We start from the raw sequence: 22,596 nt of genomic DNA on the forward strand, positions 1-22,596 counted from the left end.
CCTTGACTATATTACCTTTGTAATACCTTACCTGACCGCAACCAACGTAGGAGAGCCTGTGGACAGGACAAATGTAGGAGAGCCTGCGGACATTTATTAATTACACCTGAATGCAGTAGATGGCAGAATTTGCCTTCATATCGCACAGCATGGAGCCCTGGCCCTAGAAGATATGTCGTGTGTCAAAATCTGTCAGGTATGTTTTCTCATTCAAATTTGAAAATGAGGTGTTAAAAATAATACGTGTAACTGATATATTCATGTTTATATGAATAAATATAAGGTGTTCTGGTTAAAAAAGTTTAAAAATGTCTCTCTCATGTCTCTTCTTACTTCTGTCATGTTAATGTTTCAGTGTGTCCAAATCCAGCACATTGGCATTAGCTACGGGTTTTTTCCATTGGAATGTTAAATCAGTGCTATCTATAGTGATTTTATGGCAGCTTATCAGTCTGAAGCAACATATTGCAGTTGGCTATCAGTGACCAAGCAGGATTGCCACGTTGGACCCATTTTATTCCTCCGGAGACTTTCCAACATGTCACAAGTTGTACCATTTGTTATTCAGAGAATGTGTCATTTCATTCATTTCTCAGAAAGCTCTCCTCTTATATTCATGTTTGTATAAAACATACTCTGCAGAAAATGCAATGTAAAAATAGACCTTGATTTATTAGTTCATCTTCACATTGTAAGGCGAAAAATAGCCTGTTTTTGTAAGGCAGTACAGGTTACAAGGCACAATTTATTCCACCAGTTAAACCATGACAGAGTACTAAACAAAAAATATAATATATTTTTTAAAAACCAACATGTTATTGGGAAATTTCCTCAGTGTGTCTGTGGCACCATAGAGTGCGCCGAGCTTTCTTTGTGTAAAATTTGTTAAATTTTACATCGCTACTGTAGATATACATTAAACAAACCACATATATTCTTGTCACACAGAATATCACAGATGAGACTCCAAAAAGCTGTATTCATTCAGTGGATTTCCTTTAGCTTCGATAAAATGACATTTATCTGAACCAAGTTCACGACTGTCTGAGAGTTGACACCATTTTATCACTAATGAACATCAAATAAAAAAACTGTGCAACACTAAATATAATGTAAGGCCTAATGTAACATTCATAAAATACTGACATGATCTGGTCACCATGTCTAACATAAGCTTTACTGCACTGCACACACTGAGGCCATGCTAAAGGAAAGTGATGTTACCCAAAAATAAACTATATATACAACAATATACTTCTTTATAAATGTTGATCTTAATGAACAACAGTATGTCAGGAAAGTTTTGATGCTTATAGTTTTGTTTTTTTTTTCTGGCCATGAACTCTTTGCACCAAGCTTTGGCTGAGCTGAGGAGCTCAACTGCAGCTGCATGTGTGAACAACCTAGATCCCTGAAGACTGAAAAATAGCAATCTGCAAAGGGACATAATTGCAATTACATTCTAGATATTTAGCTACTTTATTGTTTCAGTTAAGTAAACAGCCTCAATGCTGATTACATATAAACATACATATAAAGACCCTGGCTTAATACATTTAAAAAAAAACTGAAGGAATAAGGACTCGGAGGGTTGTTAGATGGCCTCTTGCTTCGTAATGGTGGGTTGAGGGATGGAGGTTGGCTGCTTGGGCACAGTAGCTATGACCCCCTGAGCAATTTTATAATGTTCTGAGCTGGAGGCAGTAGGCGGAGATGGAATCGGGGTTTCAGGAGTGGCTGTAAAGTAGAACACACAGGAACAGTAGCGAGTTATAGAGAGAAAACTGCAGCATAAGCAGGTGTATATTTACGATTCTGTGGTAAAACATGTCTTGGGGCAGCACAATTTTCAGATAAAGAAATAAGCACTTTTGTGAAATTTCTCAGAGCATTAAACATGTTAAGAAAGAATAACAGAAGTTCTCTTTGACAAAATAAGCCAGATTAGTTTCCATGAAGAACTTAAAGGATTATTCTGCCGAGCCTGTTTGCCCTTCCAGCTACCTGACTAGGCTGCACATGGAGCCGGGTGAGGAAAATTTGACAGTCTCTTTTAATTAAGATATAATTAATTTCAGCTCACTTAGATTAATGGTTCAGATCACACTGGGGTGCACAAACACCTCCCAGCTCTTCTATTGTATTTAAGATGAAGACAGAGAATTAATTATAAGTGACACAGCATCTGTGCAACACATTTAAGGGTATTTTGTACTAAAGGTGTTTGTACTTACAGATTTGACCATTATGGATCGGTGTTGGCATGTTGCTTGCCACTATAACATTGCTGCTGAGGTGCTCTTGAACCAGGTGAGGGTGCAGAGAGTGAGGTGCATGTGGAGCTTCATTGGCAGAACCTGAAAAGACAAAACACACAAATATACAGTCAGTCAGTAATTAACTACAGCATATCTGACCGCACAGGGGTTGCCACAGTGCTCTCTACTGTATACACTGTTAATACATGTGGATTCAGTGTATTGACAGAGAGCTTAAGTTCAGTGGTCATGTTCAAGGTTGCTTACAAATCGATCTGAAAGAGCTCACCTCCGAGAAGCATTTCTTGCAGCAGGTTGTCGATCTTGGCCATGCCAAAGAGTTTGACGAACTGGATCTGTTCAATCATCTGCCAGGTGATGCTCTGTAGCGTCGGCAGGAGCAGGAGCAGCTCCCCAAAGCGGCCCCGGCAGTCGTACTGCCTGTCGTTGATGTAGTCCTCCAGGCTGACCTGGACCTGGTATCGCATCCGCTTGATCTTACCAGGGTCACTCAAACCTTTAGCATCTGTGGGCAAATAAAAGTAGGTGTGTTTACATAGAGAAGTGCGTTAATGAGATGTAACTTTTCATTAGTCTACAGTGTTAGCGTTTTAACTTCTCATTGACTGATTATTGGCTTGAATGGTAGTTTGCACAAAGATTAGTGAGCAGCAGTACCTGGGTCAAAGAAAACTATGGCTTTCAAGCAGGCATATTCATTGTCGTCTATCTGAAGCTCCTGGAAAGGAAGCACCAGCTCATCCAGGATTCTCACTGCTACTCTGCCCACCTCCAACTCTGGGCAGTTTCTGGGGATGATGTGGTCATTTCCTGCAGGATAATCACATTTTTTTTTTTAGGTTGAGACTTAAAATACTACATTTGAATTTCTTCCTGGATGTGAAAATACTTTTGTTAATAGGATTGGGCACTGAGTGATGGCAATATGAATGCAGCTGCAGGGGATTTTAGGTGTAAAATGCTCTTTCATGCGCCAGTTTTACCTAATAAGAGGATATCTTTGTACAGCATGGACCTCTTTGCAGCACCGAGCAAGAGATGCTCTCCAGCATGAGCTCGCAGCAACGCCACCTGAAATAGAATGAATTCATTTACTTATTAGCTGTGTGATAATAAATATTTAAACCTCTACATGTTAATTTAAAGGATTTGGTATTGTATAGTTGTAAACTGAAGCTTCAAAGAGAGCGGACACTGGCTCCCTCGCTAATACAACATCAGCAAATCAGTTACCAAGCCCTGGTGATCACACTGTTAATGATTCAGCAGTTTTTTCGAGGAGGGATATAACTTTAAAACCAGCTCATCATATTCTAACTCAGGATTAAAATACATTAACCACTCTGGTTGAAGAGTTTAAGGTGTTTGGTGATGAAAAAACCCTCCTCATTAAAGATTTTAATCATTTCTTCTGCTGCAATTTTGTTTTATTCAGGAAGTGATATTCAGTGATAAGTCTACACTTGGTGACACTGCAGCCTGCACTAGTGGTTTGGTTTTGAGATGGATGTTGTCGCAGGAGTAGACTGGTTGATGAGTGACCAGAGTGTCTATACAACTATGTACACTCTGTCTGCGTTAGAGTCATACCTGGTCATCCAGGGGCAGGTCACAGAATGCTGGGATGTACTTGGCCCACTCCACCAACACCAGCAGCTGCTGTTTCATGGACTCACACACATCTGTGATGGTGGCGATCTTTTTGGTTCTTATGTCGCCGTTCAGTATAGGAGCAGGGGAGGTGATCTAGGCAGGGCAATGCAGACGTGAAATCATTTTATGCCTCATTACAGGTGATTAATAAAAGTGAGACGTGACTCCTAAAGATGATTTAGTAGGTCTTACTTGTCTTGACAGTACATCTGCCTGGATGAGTGCATTGATGGATGGTAAACTGCTGTCTTCATAGCTGGATCTCCTGGTGCTGATTCTGTCTCTTTCATTCTGTACAGCTAAAAAAAACACAGATTTGTAGTTATTAGTGCTGCAGCTGTCATCGCTAGGTACATGTAGAAGAAAAATGTGCAATTTTCATGCAGCTATGTAAACTGAAAACCCAGGAAAAACAGTAAAAAAATGTTTAATTTTCCTCCAAATCTTTGTCACGCAAAGATAGACGACTGAGTCATTTAGAAGAAAAATAAGGCTTCCAAGGTTGTCATGTTTATCAGTATATGGCTATTATTGCTCTGAACTGTTTGCTCAGCATAAGCTGGTCGGAGACTTGAGCGCTTCACGGAGTGATCATTAACGAAGTACTACTCTCCTGAGTATTGCAACATAGTGAGTCGAGTAGTATCAATTCAGTGGGGACAGCTCACACTGTGACAGTGATTTGCTGACTAACTCTTACCTTCTTTCTTCATGCCAGCTCTAAAGCATTTCTTCAGTCGGCAGTATCTGCATTGATTTCGCTTGTCTTTGTCCACAACACATTGTCTGTTGAACCTGGAAAGTGAGTTGAATAAGTTGGTTTGTGCTGTCATACACTCAAAAAAGAAACTTGAAGCAATTCAGCCCATTTTTTTTGCAATTTATAACCAAGAGAAACAACACAAGAATAGACTTTTCTCAATGCTCAATGGCACATCAGCAGTAGTATAACAGATCAGAAGACTTAGTCTTAAATTTCTCAAACGCCCTCCTCTACTATTACAGATCTGCTCTCACCTGCACGAATACATGTGGTTTTTGCGGACGCTGCGTCTGAAGAAGCCCTTGCAGCCGTCACAGCTGGACGCCCCATAGTGCTTGCCAGTGGCTCTGTCTCCGCATATGGCACACAGGCTGCCCGCTGCCAGGTGGCCGGTAGCGTTCATGTTGGCGCTCTCAGCCGGTGAGGAGTCTGACCCAAGAAGAGCGAGAGAGAGAGAGAGAGAAAACATCTCATCAGGTCAACAGGCTTTTAGGTCATCAGTTTTTGACGTGTAACAGGAAGACACAAGGTTACCCGAAACCAGAGGAAGAGTGTTTTTATTAAAGCTTAATTACACGACAGTCAGCAAACATCAAGAAATATGTTTGATCACTAGTTCAGAGGCTGTAGAACAGTGTTTCTACTTGACAGATTGTCAAGCTGGTTTAATAAAAGAGGGTGTGAACGGCCAGAGTGAATACAGTGATCAGCTCCATTGACGGCTGATCAAAACCAGCCTTCATGAGAGCCTGCGAGGATCTGTAACCTGCCTGAGTGACTCAGACAGAGTCAACAGACCAGAATTGATGTTGGCTTGATTACCACTGTAAAGGCAATCACTGGAGACAGTTTTCTTTTCAGCAACCCTCACTGTCACCAGACCGGGTCAATTAATCACAGAGTATGTCACAATACATTCTATAGATTGAAAATGGCAGGCTGACCCATGAACGGACATTGTAAAGTAGAAACATGTAAATGATGAAAAAGATGAGTTTTAAAGTGGTTTAAAATCTCAAATCTCCCGTTCTAGCTTCTTCTTTTTAGTGTGAGTGGTAATTTTAGAATCAGGATCACAGCCAGACGTCATGGGAGACTGCATATATAAATAAGTTGGTGTCATTGTAAGCACTTCTCCAAAAAAAGAAAAAAAAAATTACACCGTTTTTTCTTCACTTTAGACTTTGTGGGAACTGACTGTTGGTAACAGGAGAAGGAGGATCATGATACTCAAACTACTGCTTCATCAGAGGATGAATATCAACCCACTGAAATCAATCTATCACACCACAAGCTGAAACAGGTTAAAATTGCCTCTACCGAACGACCCGAGTGTATTGAGGATAGAGCCCCGTAAATCAAAATCTCTTAATGTTTTACCATCGCGCCCAGAGGTGATAAAAGACCACTGCTCAGGATCATCCCTCTGCGAGCAGGAGCAGATGGACAAATGACCCCTTTTTATCACTTCACGCAAGAACTCCCTCTGTCCTCTCCTGACCAAAGTTTTAACTTAGTAAAAGTTTCAAAGTTCAACGCCAGAGCTGCATATATGTGACTCACCTGTGCCCATGGCAAGCACATGCATGTTTTCGAACTCCAGCGTGGTGTAGGCTGGGTCCAGAGCCTCGCTGTAGTCTGCCATGTCCATGTCCACCAGTGCTTTGGACAAACAAATTCGCAACTACCTGACAGTGGGGCAGAAAGACTTGTCCAAGAAGCTACTGTGACCCCCCCCCCTCCTCCTCCTCCTCCTCCTCCTCCTCCTTCTCACACCTCCACACACCTCCACTAACCCCCCCCCCTCCCTCTTTTTTGAGCCTGGCCCCGCCCCGTTATAAGGTAGCTCCCCAGCCCAGTTCAGTATGATGGGGACCTACTGGTGTCAGAGAGAAAACCAGTGAATGACAGCCCAGCTCGCCTCCTTCTCCTCCTTCTCTGGTGCCACTAACCAGAGGAGAGGTGGAGTGTCTCTCTGGTTGATGGTTAACTAGCTGGAATCACAGGGTTGTTGTTTTTTTTTTTAGAGATAGCACAACTTTGACATCTGCCATCTCCTCTTGGTTTTCTGTCAGTAATGGATAAACAATTCCTACACGAGAGCCTACATCAGGTCAATCCTTTGCCAAATCACTACTCCTCACTCCTCCACCACTTTAAACCCGTTTATTTTATAGCTCAACTACTTTCAACACCTTCTGTAACATGCTCATATCACCTACACACAAAGTACAGTGTCCACATTATCCGTTATAAAGCAGCCAATGCAGCGTGTCTGCAGGGGAGACCCACAAGTCAGATCATATCAATCCGTCATATCCAGACTTACTTATTTCTCCGTGTAATACGTCGCCGCTAAACCTTCGTTAATTCTGGCGTAATTAACAGGGGAAATAACTCTTGCTACAGCAAAGTGATGCCTTTATGTAAAAGACTTCATTGTTTCTGAAAATGCACGTGAGGCTGATCCAGAAGCCCAACACTTGTTGTTGGACAGCCTTGATGATTCAGAGCATGTTGAAGAATTGTTGTAGGGGGAAAATAATGAAAGGACGTATTCTGCAGTAGGAAAGGAAATCAGTTTATGTTTGACAGCTAAAGGCATGTTATTTTCTGTAGCTCTTCATCTAAGCATGTCTCAAAGCACTTCATCAGAGTGAGCTCTTTTGAACATGCCGCATTACATTAATGCAGTTCTTTGCATTATTACATTTGCACATTACATTTACTATTTATACTGTTTTTACTGTTAACTTTGCACATTCCCGGTCAATTTAATACAAATAAATACTATTTTTTAAAGTACAGCAGCATTTTTCACCCACTTACAGTATATTTTACTTACTTTTTAAAGTAAAACTTTATTTATATTGTTTATGATCACCTGTAGTACAAAAAGATGACAGAGTGATACTGTTAGAAATGATAATGGTAATATATACAGCATACATATGCATATACATACTGTATATATACCCAAATATTCCTCACTTGTTTTTATTGTCATAATAACTAATAACCCACAAGATACAACCTGAGTCAGTTGTAACGTGTGCTGTGATGGAGAATTTTTCAAAAGTAGTCAGCAAATGAGCAGAAAAGTCAAAATAAGCAGACAAATGGTTGTGTAGTACCTGTGTTTGTATGAAAAAATGATTGACATTGATCAGCTTTTACATACTATATTTATGTAATAGTGTTAAGTTAAATATACGCATGTGGACCAAGATGAGTGGTGTTGATGATGAGGTACTTGACAGCTCATCTGATGTGCTTGTGGGGGGATGTTAGACAAAAATAGGAGGAAAATCATGAGTTTCATACTACTGTTATTTAAAGAGCACACTCAAAGGGAACATTTCACTGAATAAAACTGAAAAGAAATATGCAACTTTATGTGTTTTTTTCAAGTTGCATGCTTATTGGTGCAAATTTTCAGATGTGAATGTAAATGTAAATTTCTTGTTTTTGGCCATGTTAACTGTTCCTTTACATGTGATTTCGACTTTCTACATGTTCTCACATATGATGATGTAAATCAGCACTGATCACCAGTAAAATTTTATTTTAACCCTCCTTATTTAATGTTTACAAGCAGTATTTAACACACTTGTAGTTGTAATCAGATATCATTTTTAGTGTACTACAACTACAACTCCTCCTGTGAAGTTTCTGTAACTGTTGTATAAATTGATAACGAAGGATTGACAATATAATTTAGTACAGTCGTAATCGTATTATATATGAACATTAATTATGACGTGTTTATTTTTTGTTCTATATCCATTATAGCCATTGTATTTTTTTTTACTGAGTTTATTAATTAAGTACAAATTCATTTATAAACAGATATTTACTAATGAGGGCCAACACATGCAGCTGAAATCTATAAAAGAAGTGGACTTGAGTTGCAAAATTTTGGTCAAACTACTGTTACCGAAATTAACAAAGCGCAACATGTCTTCATGAGTTCTGAACACATTTATAAACAGTTTTAAAACTGCATGTGAATGATTTGTACATGTGTATAAACACTTAATAAATATTTTATAACACACTGTAAGGATTTGTTCATATTTTTAGTCATACATCATTAAATGTGATTGCAGCTACTGTATGATATACTGTGTTATCAATCATTGATTCATTCATGAACTGTTAATGCATCACAGTAAGAATTTTAGTTGTTGCTAAATACATTAATAAACACTTAAAAAGCCCTCATATCTGCTTATAACTCCATTACAGTGTGTCATAAACAATGTATTAAGTTATATTATGCTTATAAATGCTAAATAGTAGCTAATGTTGCCTTTTCATCTATTGTATTAGTTTGAAATTTCAGCAAAAGTAAAATTTGAAGTGAGAATGAAACGTTAATAACAATATATGAAATCCAACACTGGTCCAAAAGGCACATGTTCGTTCAGGTTTTGGATGGTTTCCACTTGTGATTTTTGTAACATGCTATCCTGAATCTCATTGTTTTCATACATGAATCCTCTGTTTGCACAAAGTGTCCTCCCACAGTAAACAGTAGTCTTGTATTTGAAGAGAAAGTGCCAGTACATAGAAATAGGTCAACGATCTTGAGTTCAGCTAGACCTCAGAAGCAGTTAAACCCCAGAGAGGTGAACTTGTTAACCATGTACTCAAATTATACTGAGGACTCATAAAATTATTTTTCTTACAGCAGGCAAACACCATAAGATTACCGAAGGCTCCTGTGCATGATTCTGAAATGATCTGTTCAATGATTGAATATTGACAAAACCCCCTCTCACAGTAATCCAATCAGAAATGAAAATGGAAGTGATCAATCTGTGATTAAAACCTACAGAAACTATTCTTTTCATACTGTCAGGTACGATCACAGATTTAGGTTCATTGATCTTAGGGTCTCACAATGAGTAAATGCAGTGAAGGCCTTAACTAACCTGATTAACTCAATGGAAACAACACCTGTGATCAAAAAGTGATTAGTAGCTGTTTTACACACTCCTACTCTAATAATGATTATTCTGCATCAAACGCAACCTTTATTGGGGCGTGTTGTTTTACTAGTGTGTACAGAGGTCATCCGTTTCAACATTTCTTCACGTTCGATCCATGCTGCTCTTCTGCAATTCCCATATTTGCTCAAGAAGTGTGCTGCTCAAAGCAGTAAGCAAATGAGCAAAGGGGGGTTGAGGGGGTAGGATGGGAGAATGCTTGATGCTTTAAATGAGTCACTCAGAGCAAAATCTTATCTTCCTTGTCATTAAAGTTTTATTGCTGCTCCCATCTTGAACTTCTGTGAACTCCTCAAGGAACAGTCATATACAGGACTATAAAGTATAATCTTACAGTTATAGCTTTCTTAATCAAGAACTGACAAACTGTTCTGATGTCTTAGATAGGGCAGGTTTGTTCAAAATTCTCACATAACTTATCTGCAGTTTGGGGCGGGGGGTTTGTCTTAACATACTGCACCTACATTTCCACAGAGCACGGGGTGGACTGACACGTGCAGGAGGCTGTAAAACAACAGGAAATAATGTGAAAGTGGCACATGTTCTTTTTGGTGACAAATTCAAATGTAGTTATTGTATTCATAATTCAGCTGTGAGCTGGAAACTCTGGTTCAGAAAAATTATTCGCAAGTCGAATACCGGTCATAAAGGTGCAGTCTGCAGAATTTAGTGGCATCTAGCAGAACATGATATTCCTCAGTATGTTTTAATTAGTGTATAATCACCTGAAAATAAGAATTTTTGTATTTTCGTTACCTTAGAATGAGCCCTTTATATCTACACAGGGAGTGGGTCCTCTTCCATGAGGCCCATCATGTTGCACCGCCATTTTTCTACAGTTGCCCAGAATGGACAAACCAAATATTGGCTCTAGAGAGGGCCTTTTATGTTTTTTGAGAGTTTAACAACCAGCATAGTTTCTCCTACACGCTTGGAAGGGGAGGGTGAGGGGATGGGTATACAGTTGGTTGGAATCTGCAACCTCAACACTAGACACCAATAAATCCACACTGGTCCTTTAAATTTAGAAACAGAAAAAAGATCTCTAGTAGTTCGGCACTGTGGGAAACACGCTTTTTCGTTACCGAAAGTTAGATGAAAAGCTCAATACCACTTTCATATTTGTTTGGTCAATACAAAACTACAGCCAGGGGACGCTTAGCTTAGCATAAAGACTGGAAATGGGGAAATAGCTTAGTCTCACCTAAGCTAGGCTAACCGGCTGCTAGCTGTAGCTTCATATTTACTGTAGTATCAATCTTCTCATCTAACTGTTGACAAATTAGTGAAACGTTAGAAAGACGAAAGTTGCATTCAGACCAAAAACAGCCCTGCATTAAAACAATGTAAGGAGCTTTGTTGTGTACAGGTCAGACAACAAAATATGAGGTTTGGAAAGGTTTGGACACACCCTCCCAAATGCCTTGAATGAGAAACTGTGTCCAAACTTTTGACTGGTACTGTATGTGATTGGCGAACACAGCATGTCAAAAGTGAAGATGGTTTTGGTCTTTCGGTCATCTGCAGTTGTCTCATCAAACTGCGTTGCAGCAAATGTTGAACCAGGTTTTTTGCTGGACAACCCTACTTTGTTTTGCAGAGGCCTCCGTGTCGGCAATCCCGCTGTGTCAATGCACTACCCCGTTCAAGATTCAAATAAATGATTTTTTTTTCAGGCAGGGCTCAAGTTGGTCTGAATGCTGCCAAAGAGTCTACAGCCATGCTAGCAGCTCAGTAAGGCTGTAGCCTACTAGGAGCAGCACTGTTTTGAGCTAAATGCTAAGATCTGCATGCTAACATGCGTTCAGTGAAAATGCTAATATGCTGATACATCCATGTGTTGAACAGGTGTAATGTACCGTGTTCTGCACCTTGGTTTAGCATGTTAGCATGCTAACATTTGCTAACAGCTAAGGCTGATGGGAATGTCATTAGTTTTGGTCATAAACTGCAACTAATGATTATTTCATTATGGATTAATCTACTAATTTCATTTATTTATTTATTTTTGATTAATCATTTAGTCTGTAAAATGTCAAAAAGCTATGAAAAACCTTCCAGGAGACCAGGATAATGTCTTCAAATATCTTGTTTGTCTGACCAACAGTCCGAAACAGTCTGTTTGTTTGTTTGTTTTATTTTTGCTCGAAAAATGACTGTGAATGTCCGTAACAAATTTCATGGGAAACCATGCAATTTTTCCTGAGACATCATTCTGAACCAAAAAGTTCAACCTCATGGTGGCACTAGAGGAAAAGTCAATGGATCACCAAAGTCATTGAGCTTCATCCTCTGGGCACCATGAATATCTATATAACAAATTTAATGCCAATCCAGCTAATAGTTGTTGAGATATTTCAGATCTGGACCACAATGGTGGTTCAACACATCGTCAGACAGACATTTAACCTCACACGTCAGCTGATGTCATGATGTTGCGATCTTGTGAATCCAGCTGCCACACAAAGCAAACAGACATTACCATAACTAGCACAAAGAAAATGTTATGTATGGCTATAATATACTAAAGAATTGACTTTGCATTCACTTTTTATTACTGTGGACTTTGGATTACAATTAACAGAGCATGAGCATGCAGCAGGTCATGTGTACAAATGCCTAAATGGCCAAGTGCCAGAATGTCAACGAGAGTATGAGCGTAATACTGTAGAGACTAGCATAAGTATAATATTACTTAAAATTCAGTCCACATACTTCTTTTTATATAAGTACTTTTAGACCAACATTTTAGAAATAGTTTAATAATGAAATGGATGTGAAAACCTTCACTTAAGCCTGTAATGTAGCGGAGACACAGCAGTCCTTGATATTATCATGAAATAAGCTAAATTTAAGTGTTTTTAACTGGTGTCCGGGATAATTTTATGCACTTATAGACTTTTTTGTGTTACATGCTATTTACAGTTTGTTGTATGTTATTATATTTTATATTTTGGCATGCCCAGGTCCCATGTTGGATTGCATGTATCCTTTTTTTTGGTTTTCTTCTCCTTTTTCATTTTGTAAATAATTATATAGTTGTATATTAAGTGTGTTATGTGCATGTCATCAAATTAAATTAGATAAAGTCAGATTTTCATTATTTTTGTATCAATAAAATAAAATAAAATTGATGATAAACAGAGCTTTTACACAGCTCCTTGATACACATTTAGCTGTTAAATTCATACTAAACACCGTGGGAGGCTGCCACGTTGAAATGTGATGGGCCAGAGAGTGACTGTCTTATAATCAGTCACCCAAACTCCTGCCCCGGGGCTAAAAGTCAAAGGATCGCTGAGAACTGATGTAACACTTGTGTGATTCTCCCCTTTGAAACTTCAAACTCCAGTTTGTGAACAAAGTCCTGTCTATCTTCTGAATAGGAATCTCCGACCACTGACCAAACTCCATTTGCAACCACTGCCTATTTGTACCTTCTCCTCAATGACTACATTTCATTTCCCCAAGTCCGATCTCAAAGGCAAGCGGCAGGGAACTAGCGTAGTAAAAAAAAAATCACAATACAGGAGCACAGCAGCTGGGAGGAAAAGACGATCATGATGGCCTGGAAGAGTTAAAAAAGATGTGGAATATGCACTGTCTGGGGACTTATTTTGTTCTTTCACAGAGAGCCACACCACAGGGGAAAATGTGAGTGTTTGAGAGGCAAATCCAGGAGCGTGTTGATGTTGATAAGAGTAAAACAAAAGGAGACAATGTGCTGGCTGCAGCAGATTTGAGGCCAGCAGAAAAAGGCTGCTGCTCTGCTCTCCTGCAGTAGATGGAGGAGATAGGTGAGTAGAGTGTCATGGCAAAGACCTTGTCAACAGATAACTATCTGCAAATAACACAGCTTATGCAAGCCCCCGTGACAGACCGGGGGGAATATCATATTTTCTGTGCCACTGGAATATTGTCAGTTACTTTCATTGCCCATAATGACACTGATTGATTTTTTTTTTTTTTTTTTTTGTGGTGTTTTTATTGTGAAGATCAAATTACCGTTTTGAAATATATATATTATCCTTAAAGCATGTTTAATCTGTCAGATTGTGTTGTGGAAACTACTTTAACATTTATTCCTTTTTTTCCAAATAATAAGACTTTATACCTCCAGTAAAACTAATCTGTGTTCAGAGGCCAACAAAGCATGTTAAACAAAGCCAGTTGATGTCCTGTAGGGTTACTTCTGTAGTTTTGAAAGGTTCTGTGCTAAAATGACTGATGTAATCATGGATATTATCAGGTTGCCAAACAGAGCCTTGGAGAGGCCTTACTTATCATGTTTGTTAAAAAGATCAAAATGTACTCAAATATGTTGTCTTTTAGTTTCTCTTCAGTCATATAAACTCATCTTTAAGGGGACATTTAACTGTGTTGGACCAACATGATTTCAGTGAATATAAGATGTCATTTTGAAATCAGATCTTCTCTCTGAAAGTGAGTTGTCATATCGTCCTCACCCATGATAACTATTTGGTCTCGGGGTAATGATAAACCACGAGTGTCTATTTAGTACTTCAGTATCTCACAATATTACAGGGTGATAAAAAACTTAGATAAATAAATGAGGGAGGTGTGCAGTGGAGAAAAAGATAACACAGTGCACAATGAGTTTCTTTCCAAATTTCTTGTGAGACTGTGTGTTCTGTCTTTTTGTGTTTAAAATGTTCTAATTGCATTGCTGTGATGGTTATGACAGACTTACTTACATGCCAGTGGAAGAAGAATCCACTCATCACTTTTATTACTTAGTCACCTAAAGATTTTATCCTACCTCTAATGTATGATATATAATATTATGTACTGTTGTGTATTGCTGTGTATGACATGTGCTGTCTTATATGCCAGTGCCAAAGACAAATTTCCATTTTATGTAAATTTAAAGGACAATAAAGTAGTCTGAATCTGAGTCTGAATCTTATGGCAGTGTATATAATGAATTTATTTGCATTCATGCACAGAAACAAACTCTCCATATATCTTGTAGGTCTCCAGCACAATCATGTCTCACCTAATATATCTCTTCATGTCACATTTTTATCCTTTAAAGCCAAAATAAACCTTCAGTACATCTTTGTTAAACATCAAACTGAAGGCAATATTCTCTCGCATTTCACTGATAAAATCTTTAATCTACAAAAACATGTCTCATCCTGCTACATGTCTAGTCACACTAAAAAAACTCAAGTAGCCTCTGTGCACCAAATAAGTAAACAATTGCATCAATAAACACGAAAGCCCATGCAAGACGTAAATCAATCACAGTGTGTGATAAGACTCTGCAATCATTAACTCTGTTTTGCTGAGAATTCATTTTGACTGCTGGCCCGATCACCCCTGTCAGCAGCTCTGCTCCGAGCACTTTTATCTCTGTGACTCTCTATAGGTCCTTCAGTCATCAGACGATCAATAGACGTTTAACCTCCACAGCTCGAACAACAAGGCAGTAAATGTTTAGGAATTCGACCTTATCCTCTCAGTGCAGAGGACTTCATCCAAAGTTGAAATCTGATTAATAGCGTCAAAAAATATTCTAAAGATTTGAGCTTTTATACCTAATTCAATAAGACAAACACATTATCGTTCATCTGATGTACAGCCTGTTGACTGCATGCGTCAGTTTCAACACTTCATCAGCTCATTTTCGTCAAGTGTTCATTCGCTGCTCTCTTCCTACCTGCATGCTGAGGTCACATGCTGCTCTGGTCTGGTGCTGTTTGAACAAACCAACTCCGTCATCTGATCACGCTTTCATTTTTTATTTCAATGTCATAGGACAACCTTTTTGTTTTGCAGCCTGCCTGTTGGTAGTTGTTGAGGAAGTATTCAAATCCTTTTTTATATATAAAAAAGCAATAAAACTGTGTAAAAATACTCTAAAAGTCCTGTACTTCTGTAGTTTTGCTAGACATGCATCTATTGCACATCTGTCCTGTCCTGGAAGAGGGATCCCTCCTCTGTTTTTACCCATTAAAGGGTTTTTAAGGGACTTTTTCCTCATCTGAATTGAGGGTCTAAGGATAGCGGATGTTGTATTGCTGCACAGATTGTAAGACCACCTGAGGCAAACTTGTGATTTGCAATATTGTGCTATATAAATAAAAATGACTTGAATTGACATTCAATTATTTTTGAATGTAAAAAAAGTATTATCAACAAAATGTACCTAAAGCATTAAAAGCAAAAGTACTGCAAGGGCTCCTGTCAGTGTTATGATATTACAATTGGATTATTAGTATTGATTCATTAACATGTAAGGAGCATTTTACTGTAATCATGGAAGAGCTCATTTTAACAACTTAAAATACTTTTGGGTCGTTCAATCTATAGCAATGCATCTCATTTTATACACTAATCGCAAGTTTTACATGTGAAATCTTAATCTGCAAATAACAAGTGACTAAAACTGTCTGATGCATTTAGTGCAGTAGAATAAAATGAAAATACTAAAAGTACAAGTACCTCAAAGTTATGCTTGTGCATAAGTACCACTTATGCTTGAGTGGTACTTCAGTAAATGTATTGTTATCTTCCACCACTGCTTGTCAGGAAATATGAAATACTGCTTACTACTGCCATCATGTGGACACGTAACAGTACAGCAGTCAACTCTCAATTCACTATTGAGCTGCCCAGGCTGCTCAAACTGTTGAATCGCTGAATTATTTTGCGTCTAACATAGTCATCACGTATTTATAGCCTGATATACATGAATCTCTTGTCAATTTGGGTCCATATTTTTTCGCTCAATGAAGCAGCTCTTGTAAACATCCAACATTCAAAGCTTTTCTCTCTCAAAACAACTCTACGTCACATTTCTTTCTTAAGATTCAAGCAGCAGTGAATCAGAAACACATACCAACATTTGTTTTTTTTAGCTTCCAGCAGCTTTACTCTTCATAGCTCTATGGTTTTAATGCACAAACAGCAGCTTGTCGTTCAACTCGACTCTGGAATAATCTACAAAGCATCGACTAACTCTCACAGTTCTCTCGGCCTTGTTTGGAAAAATTCCCTCTTTACCTCTACCTGGGTTGGAGAAGTGCAGCGTCCCATCCTGGCCATACATCCCTGTAAAGGCCGAGCCCTGAAAGTGAGCCGGCCAGCTGAGCGAAGGCCCATGAGCCTCGGCGGCTCTCTCAGGCCCAGCCAGGCTGAGGCAGACTGGGAGGAGAAGCAGGGCCACTGTTACTGGATAGTGCTGTTTGCCGGGGCCACTGGGCCGGTTGTAAGGGCCCAAGGCACACAGGGATAATCCCCTAATGCCTGTCACAATGAGATTTGATTGGAGACTTGAAAACCCGGATTAATAGTGTCAAGTGAACAGTGTGTAATACCTTCCCTCCAAACAGGCTGCTAATTGGCCTTTCTGTTCAAAAGCAGAGAGGCACATGTAGATTGGCTGAAAATCATACTTTATTACAGTAAAGAGTAACATTCACTTCATTAGCTGACACTACACTGTAACTTTTCTATGTTTTTTACAGCTACAGTACATCTTATTTTATTATACTGTACATAAATGTTTTCAGAGGTCAAGTTCATGTTACAGGTTACTGAAACTGTCAGATTATATGGGGCCACCTGAGTATACAAGAATAGAGTCATAAAGTGGCTGAAGGAAAATCAACACAGCCAGAGTTATAACTACAGTCAGCTAAAAAAAAAAAAGTTGCAACAGTTGTGGCAAAATTGAGCATTCATTTTAGATTTGTATGCCTAATAAGGATTGTGTTAGCATCTCCTGAAATTCACATATAGCTCGTTATAATAGAGTTGTGTTTATGGAGAGTACCTATGATAACTTAGTAATGGTGTAATGATTTAATCCAATTAAATCAAATCCTACATTCTTCCCAGAATTTAGCAACTCTGCAGATGTAAACTGTAAAATAACTTAAAGGATAAACTAACTTTTTTTTTCAAGCCTATCTTAACAATTGTCACATGGTAATGTGTATGTCGAAAGAGTAATTTTGATGTAATTGTTCCTTTTCTCCATATAAAGTTCAGTCAGATTTAGACAAATCAAGCTTGTATCCTTATTTAGTGTGAAATTCTGTCTTCGTCTTTCTGGCCCTCCACTGTAGCTCAGCAAGGAAACACAAACTAGGAACACAAAGAGGGAATTTTTGTACTAAAAACAACTGTAATTTATGGGAAATAACCACTTGATTTGTTTAACTTGGACTGCTGAAGCCTCATATTAGCTTAGATCACTTACATTGGAATCCACTTAGGAATGGACTTCTACATGGCCTGCATGGAGAAGAAGAACAATTACAGCAACCAACTATTCCTTCAATATACATGTGGACACATGATTAATGTCTTAGGAGAGACTTGAAACAATGTGAATATATCCTTCAACTGATTCAGTCACCATTATTTGGACATAAATACTGTACACTAAGGTTCAAAGAATCCAGAAGAGTCCAAACTTGAGCCTCAAATGTCTTCTAGGATTAACTTCTTGTATCTGTTTTTGAAACTCAGTCTGTCAAAAGCACAACAGTCAGGTCTTCAATTCAAATAGATGTTAATCAGCTCAAACTTTGGTGGAGTTGTCTTTCAAACACTGAATAAGTGCTGTTCCAGTGTTATAAGAATGTTTTTTGTACTAATTTGCTTGTTTTTTGGGTTTTTTTTGTCTCAGTCCAGTGCCTGCACATGTGTTCTTATTTAATGTGTTTTTATTGTGTGTATTTTAATGCATTAATATCTTTTACACACCTAAATCTTAGCAAACATTTTAGGTATTGTATAGCTGTAAGTTTTCCCATCATAAACCTTCATTATTTCATCATTATCCTCACCGAACTACTATTTAACTCAAATGCCACAAACATTCAGAAATCTCAATTTGTTACAGCCATTAGACAAGAAGATGTTCTATTTGTGAGTCCAGTTTAGTCATTTTGACCCGATAGCTCACTCTGTGTATCTTAGATGGTGTATACTGTGGAGCCAGACCTTTCTGTGCCCCACGGTCAAGTCATTCAGCTTCTTAGGCAAACAGATATCTGCTGAGGGGCTGTTGAACGGCTGTTGTCATGTTTACATTCACCAAGTGATTCTGTTAACAGCAGAGCACGGAGAGTTTGTCCAGGCTGTGACCGTTGAGCAATTAATCCCATGTTATCTATATTGTAAGTTAAAGTAACCATGATGAGAAGAAGGTTTGTCAGCTTCTCTCAGTAGTTGAGTCTTTGCACCAGACAAGCTCAGTTATTTTAGAAATTGATCCAGATCTTCGACATGCTTGCCTTTAGTCGTCATGATTTTTGTATTGCAACCTGCTGCTGAACTCTTCAGCCTTACCGTACATATGACATTAAAATTTGAGTATGTTTAAATTTGTAATGCTTGCTAGAGACATTGTGTCAGCACAACTTTAAAGTCGAGGCAACCCGAACAGTGATTTACAGTTTGTTTGGACAAAGGAGCATAGTATAACCCGATCTAGGCCAAAAAGAAGCTTAGAGTAGGCCGCTGCCAAAGAATGCATTTGTAACATAAATGTGTCCCGGTTTTGGACGATTTGTCAAGCATATTGTATACTGTAAACAAATCCTTTCAGAAAATGTTGCTGTTGAACTCAAAAACAGTACAACTCACTCAGTTTTTAGGTGATTGTAGCCAAAATTCCCCAAACATCCTCTCATTAAATACACTGAATACAGTCAGAATAACACAAACACTGCAACATCTGTAATATTTTGGATTTCTTTCTCTTTCTCTTTCTCTTTCTCTTGCTCTTCTCTTGTATAGCATGTAGCTTAAAGGATAAGACTGTTGTTTATTCTATATTTTTGTTATTGTCAACAAATCTCACTGGTTCCCACTGAAATGTGTAAAAAATGTGTAACGGATATGTACTGTCATGTTCAACTGTAGTTTTACTCAAACAGGAGTAATTAGTGTGTTTGTTGGGGACTGTTTTCAGCTACGGATGAATACACAATAGAGAGGACATATGGCAGCAAGGCATGTGGGATCGACACAATATAAGCTACTGTGTGTGTGTTCATTGTAATGAAGTAACATGTCACCCAGTGCAACAGTGTGGCTCATTTCTGTGATTCACAGAGGATAAACTATATCAGACTTTTGGCTACACAGACAATCCTTGTCTCAGTTTACTGTTGGATTTGGTCTTTTCATGGCATTTGTTGAAAAATGTAGAATATCACCACACTTATCCTGTAAAGGATAAGGCTGCCAATTTTCCAAGTTTTTCTTATTGTCAACAAATCTCATGTGCAGAGCCAAACCAACAATGGATCGATCCTACTTAGTATTGCGTGTGTATTCAAAGCCTGATATATCTTATTCTTCTGTGCTGTAGACTTCCATTGTTGACCAAAGACTGTTAAAAACTGTTGTTTAGAAACGGCTTTCACTCAAGTTTTTACTGTCTGGAAAGTAAGAAATGCAGTAAACAATTGCCATTTTTTCATGCTCGTTGTACTGATCAGCCTCTGATCCAGACATTGTAAGTTTCCCAAAGAAGTTTAGTGCAAGGTCAAGACTTGTGATACATATCACAACAAGCTAGCAGAGCGGTGTCAACAGACCTGCGTCCTCATGCACATGCACGTTGGCCTCTTCCCAACATGGAAATACTTTCCAGAGAGTGAAAACTTGATTGCAGTTTAAATAAACTAAAGTATCCGAGCTCCTTGGGGACAAAGAAGAAGTCACCCAGTGAAACAGTGTTTTTAATCGTCAACAGAGGAAACAGAGGAAAAGGATATATATATCAGGCTTTGGATACACACATAATACTTGTAATCAGTTCAGTGTTGTTTTGGCTCTGCACATGATATTTGTTTATAATAAGAAAAATATAGAAAATTACCAGCCTTATCCTTTAAATGTGCAATCTGTGCTTATCATTATTGCTATTATGGTCTTCACATGATGGAGTTAAATTACGTCTCAGATGGCATTTGAAAATCTCAATAAATATTCAGTAGCTGTTGTATCTGAATGGTGGCAGACACAATGTCAAAATCATCAGATGTTTGTGTGATGATTCATGTCTTGTTGATAGAGATATTGTCACGTTTGAGGACACTGTTTCTACCAGTGAAGGAAACCAGTTGATGGATGTGACATGAATTGACAGTTGGATGTATTATTAGTAGTAGCAGCAGCATTGGTGGTGGTAGTTTATCACTGAAATTTACAGCAAAATCAATTCATTTCAGTGGAAAAGTAGGGACAAAGTAAATTTGCACTAATATTTGCAGTTAAGTTCAACTTTGGTGGACATTGACATCCAAATTGGTGCCATTGACCAAGAACAAAACTTGAGTCCAAACTGGAGGAGGCCATCGTAGCTTATTAGATGTCTTGCAAAATCAACTTTTATTTAACCTCCTCTGAAGTATAAACTGCTCCTCAAAACATGAATGGTTTGAAGACATTTCTGAGACAGGAGTCGATGGTACAAATATGTCTTTTGAATACGCTGTGAGAAGTTATTGTCTCATTAGCAACCAAGGTAGAGAGCTTTAGCAAGGTTGCTAGCTCTTATCCCCCATCAGTAACTCTTTATTAAATTAAATAATGCATACTTGAGAACAAAACATCAAATGGGAGTAAACGGCAAAGTAAAGAGAAAATAGAAGCGATTAGATTGTCAAGCAGAGTAAATTTCCAACTAACCCTGTGAGTAGTCACAATATCATTAATCTTCTAGAGCCACACATTCTGTGCTGCAGTGAAAAGTGCCCTGAGATAACTTCTGTTATGATTTGGCGCTATATAAATAAAATTGAATTGAATTGAAAAGAGAAAGACATGAAAGATGTGATCAAGATCATCATTTAGCTCAATAATGTGCACCGCATCCGTTCATGGGCACAAAAACTGCCACATTAATCAATTTTTTATCTGTTTTTCTCATTTGGCAGAGCTTTGTGAACATGGATTTGCATCTCTACATCCCATTGTGACATGCAAATGATTCAATGAATGATAACAAGAGTAAAAATAAAACCCCAACCAACTGCCGGCGGTGTGAGAGGGAGCTCAGTGAGGCCTTTGCTTTCATTGAGATTGTTCAAAACAGACACACACACACACACAGCAAGCGTCTGCAGCCTGTGGCAGCAATGTGAAGAGAGATGTGAAGGATGAGGGTTTTCTGTGATCTCAAATATATCAAACCCTCCAACTGTGGCTGTGCAGCATCATATGTTATAGCCACAAAAGCCTCATCAAAATTTCATCATAGCTTTTTTATATATATATATGAGTCTTTTAACTCCACAGAAAGAGTGTTTTCAGCACCCCAGGTAGAGAATAAAAACACTTCGTCCAGTGCTGCAGCTTCTCAAAACTCCTACTTGCATCGACTGCAGCAACAACAACATCATTTCAAATCATCCTTTGAGCCTCTGTACCATCATCACCATCAGGCCTGTCTTCCATGGCCTTTTCTAACAACCTCCATATCTCTGACACACCTCCTGGATTACAGCCGTGTGAAAAAGCCAGATACAAATGGCGGTGATATTTCCACTCAGAGTCAGTTGTGATCCAGCCGAGCTCAGGAGCCAAGCGGCTGCTGCGCGAAAACACAGAAAAGAAAGAAAAAAGCAAGCAGCTGCAACACTCGACCTTTTCTCACTGAAACCGCCGACACAAGTTGATAAAAACATAAGTGTGTACTCACCAAATGGAAGTTCCATACTTGAGCTGACCTGTGTGTTTACATTGACCATGTCGTCCTTTGCTTCCTTTCAAGCATATGTTTTAAATCCACTTTTTCCTCCCCAACCATAAGGTGTAAAATGTGGAAGTTTGGCTCCTGTAGTGTGAGAAGGGTGTTGTTGGTGCAAGGTAAGGCCGGTGTTGCCGCTGTTATCTTATT

General features: G+C 38.6%; 1 protein-coding gene across 2 annotated transcripts; it reads right to left on the minus strand.

Annotated features, from left to right (window-relative positions):
• Positions 1-495: 495 nt before the first annotated feature.
• hnf4a (hepatocyte nuclear factor 4, alpha) lies at positions 496-22,544 on the minus strand. 2 transcript variants are annotated; one of them, XM_067593247.1, is made up of 10 exons: positions 22,399-22,544; positions 4,950-5,124; positions 4,633-4,727; positions 4,125-4,231; positions 3,870-4,025; positions 3,263-3,350; positions 2,937-3,089; positions 2,548-2,784; positions 2,235-2,357; positions 496-1,737 (listed from the first exon to the last, which is right to left on the minus strand). In XM_067593247.1, the coding sequence occupies exons 1-10, from the start codon at positions 22,445-22,447 to the stop codon at positions 1,595-1,597; spliced, it is 1,326 nt and encodes a 441-aa protein (XP_067449348.1). In that variant the 5' UTR covers positions 22,448-22,544; the 3' UTR covers positions 496-1,594. The 2 variants fall into 2 exon arrangements, with proteins under 2 accessions (XP_067449348.1, XP_067449347.1); XM_067593246.1 differs by lacking the exon at positions 22,399-22,544 and adding an exon at positions 6,259-6,423.
• Positions 22,545-22,596: the final 52 nt, after the last annotated feature.

This window comes from Thunnus thynnus, chromosome 6 (genome assembly GCF_963924715.1).
Source record: "Thunnus thynnus chromosome 6, fThuThy2.1, whole genome shotgun sequence".
Classification (NCBI taxonomy): domain Eukaryota; kingdom Metazoa; phylum Chordata; class Actinopteri; order Scombriformes; family Scombridae; genus Thunnus; species Thunnus thynnus.

Bases quoted from the DNA above. Each gene is read 5' to 3' on its own strand.
- hnf4a (XM_067593246.1), bottom strand. From the start codon at position 6,346: ATGGACATGGCAGACTACAGCGAGGCTCTGGACCCAGCCTACACCACG. The intron at 5,125-6,258 runs GTGAGTCACATA...TTCTTGGGTCAG, and splicing joins TGTGCTTGCCATGGGCACAG to ACTCCTCACCGGCTGAGAGC. The intron at 3,351-3,869 runs GTATGACTCTAA...ATTCTATTTCAG, and splicing joins ACCTGCCCCTGGATGACCAG to GTGGCGTTGCTGCGAGCTCA.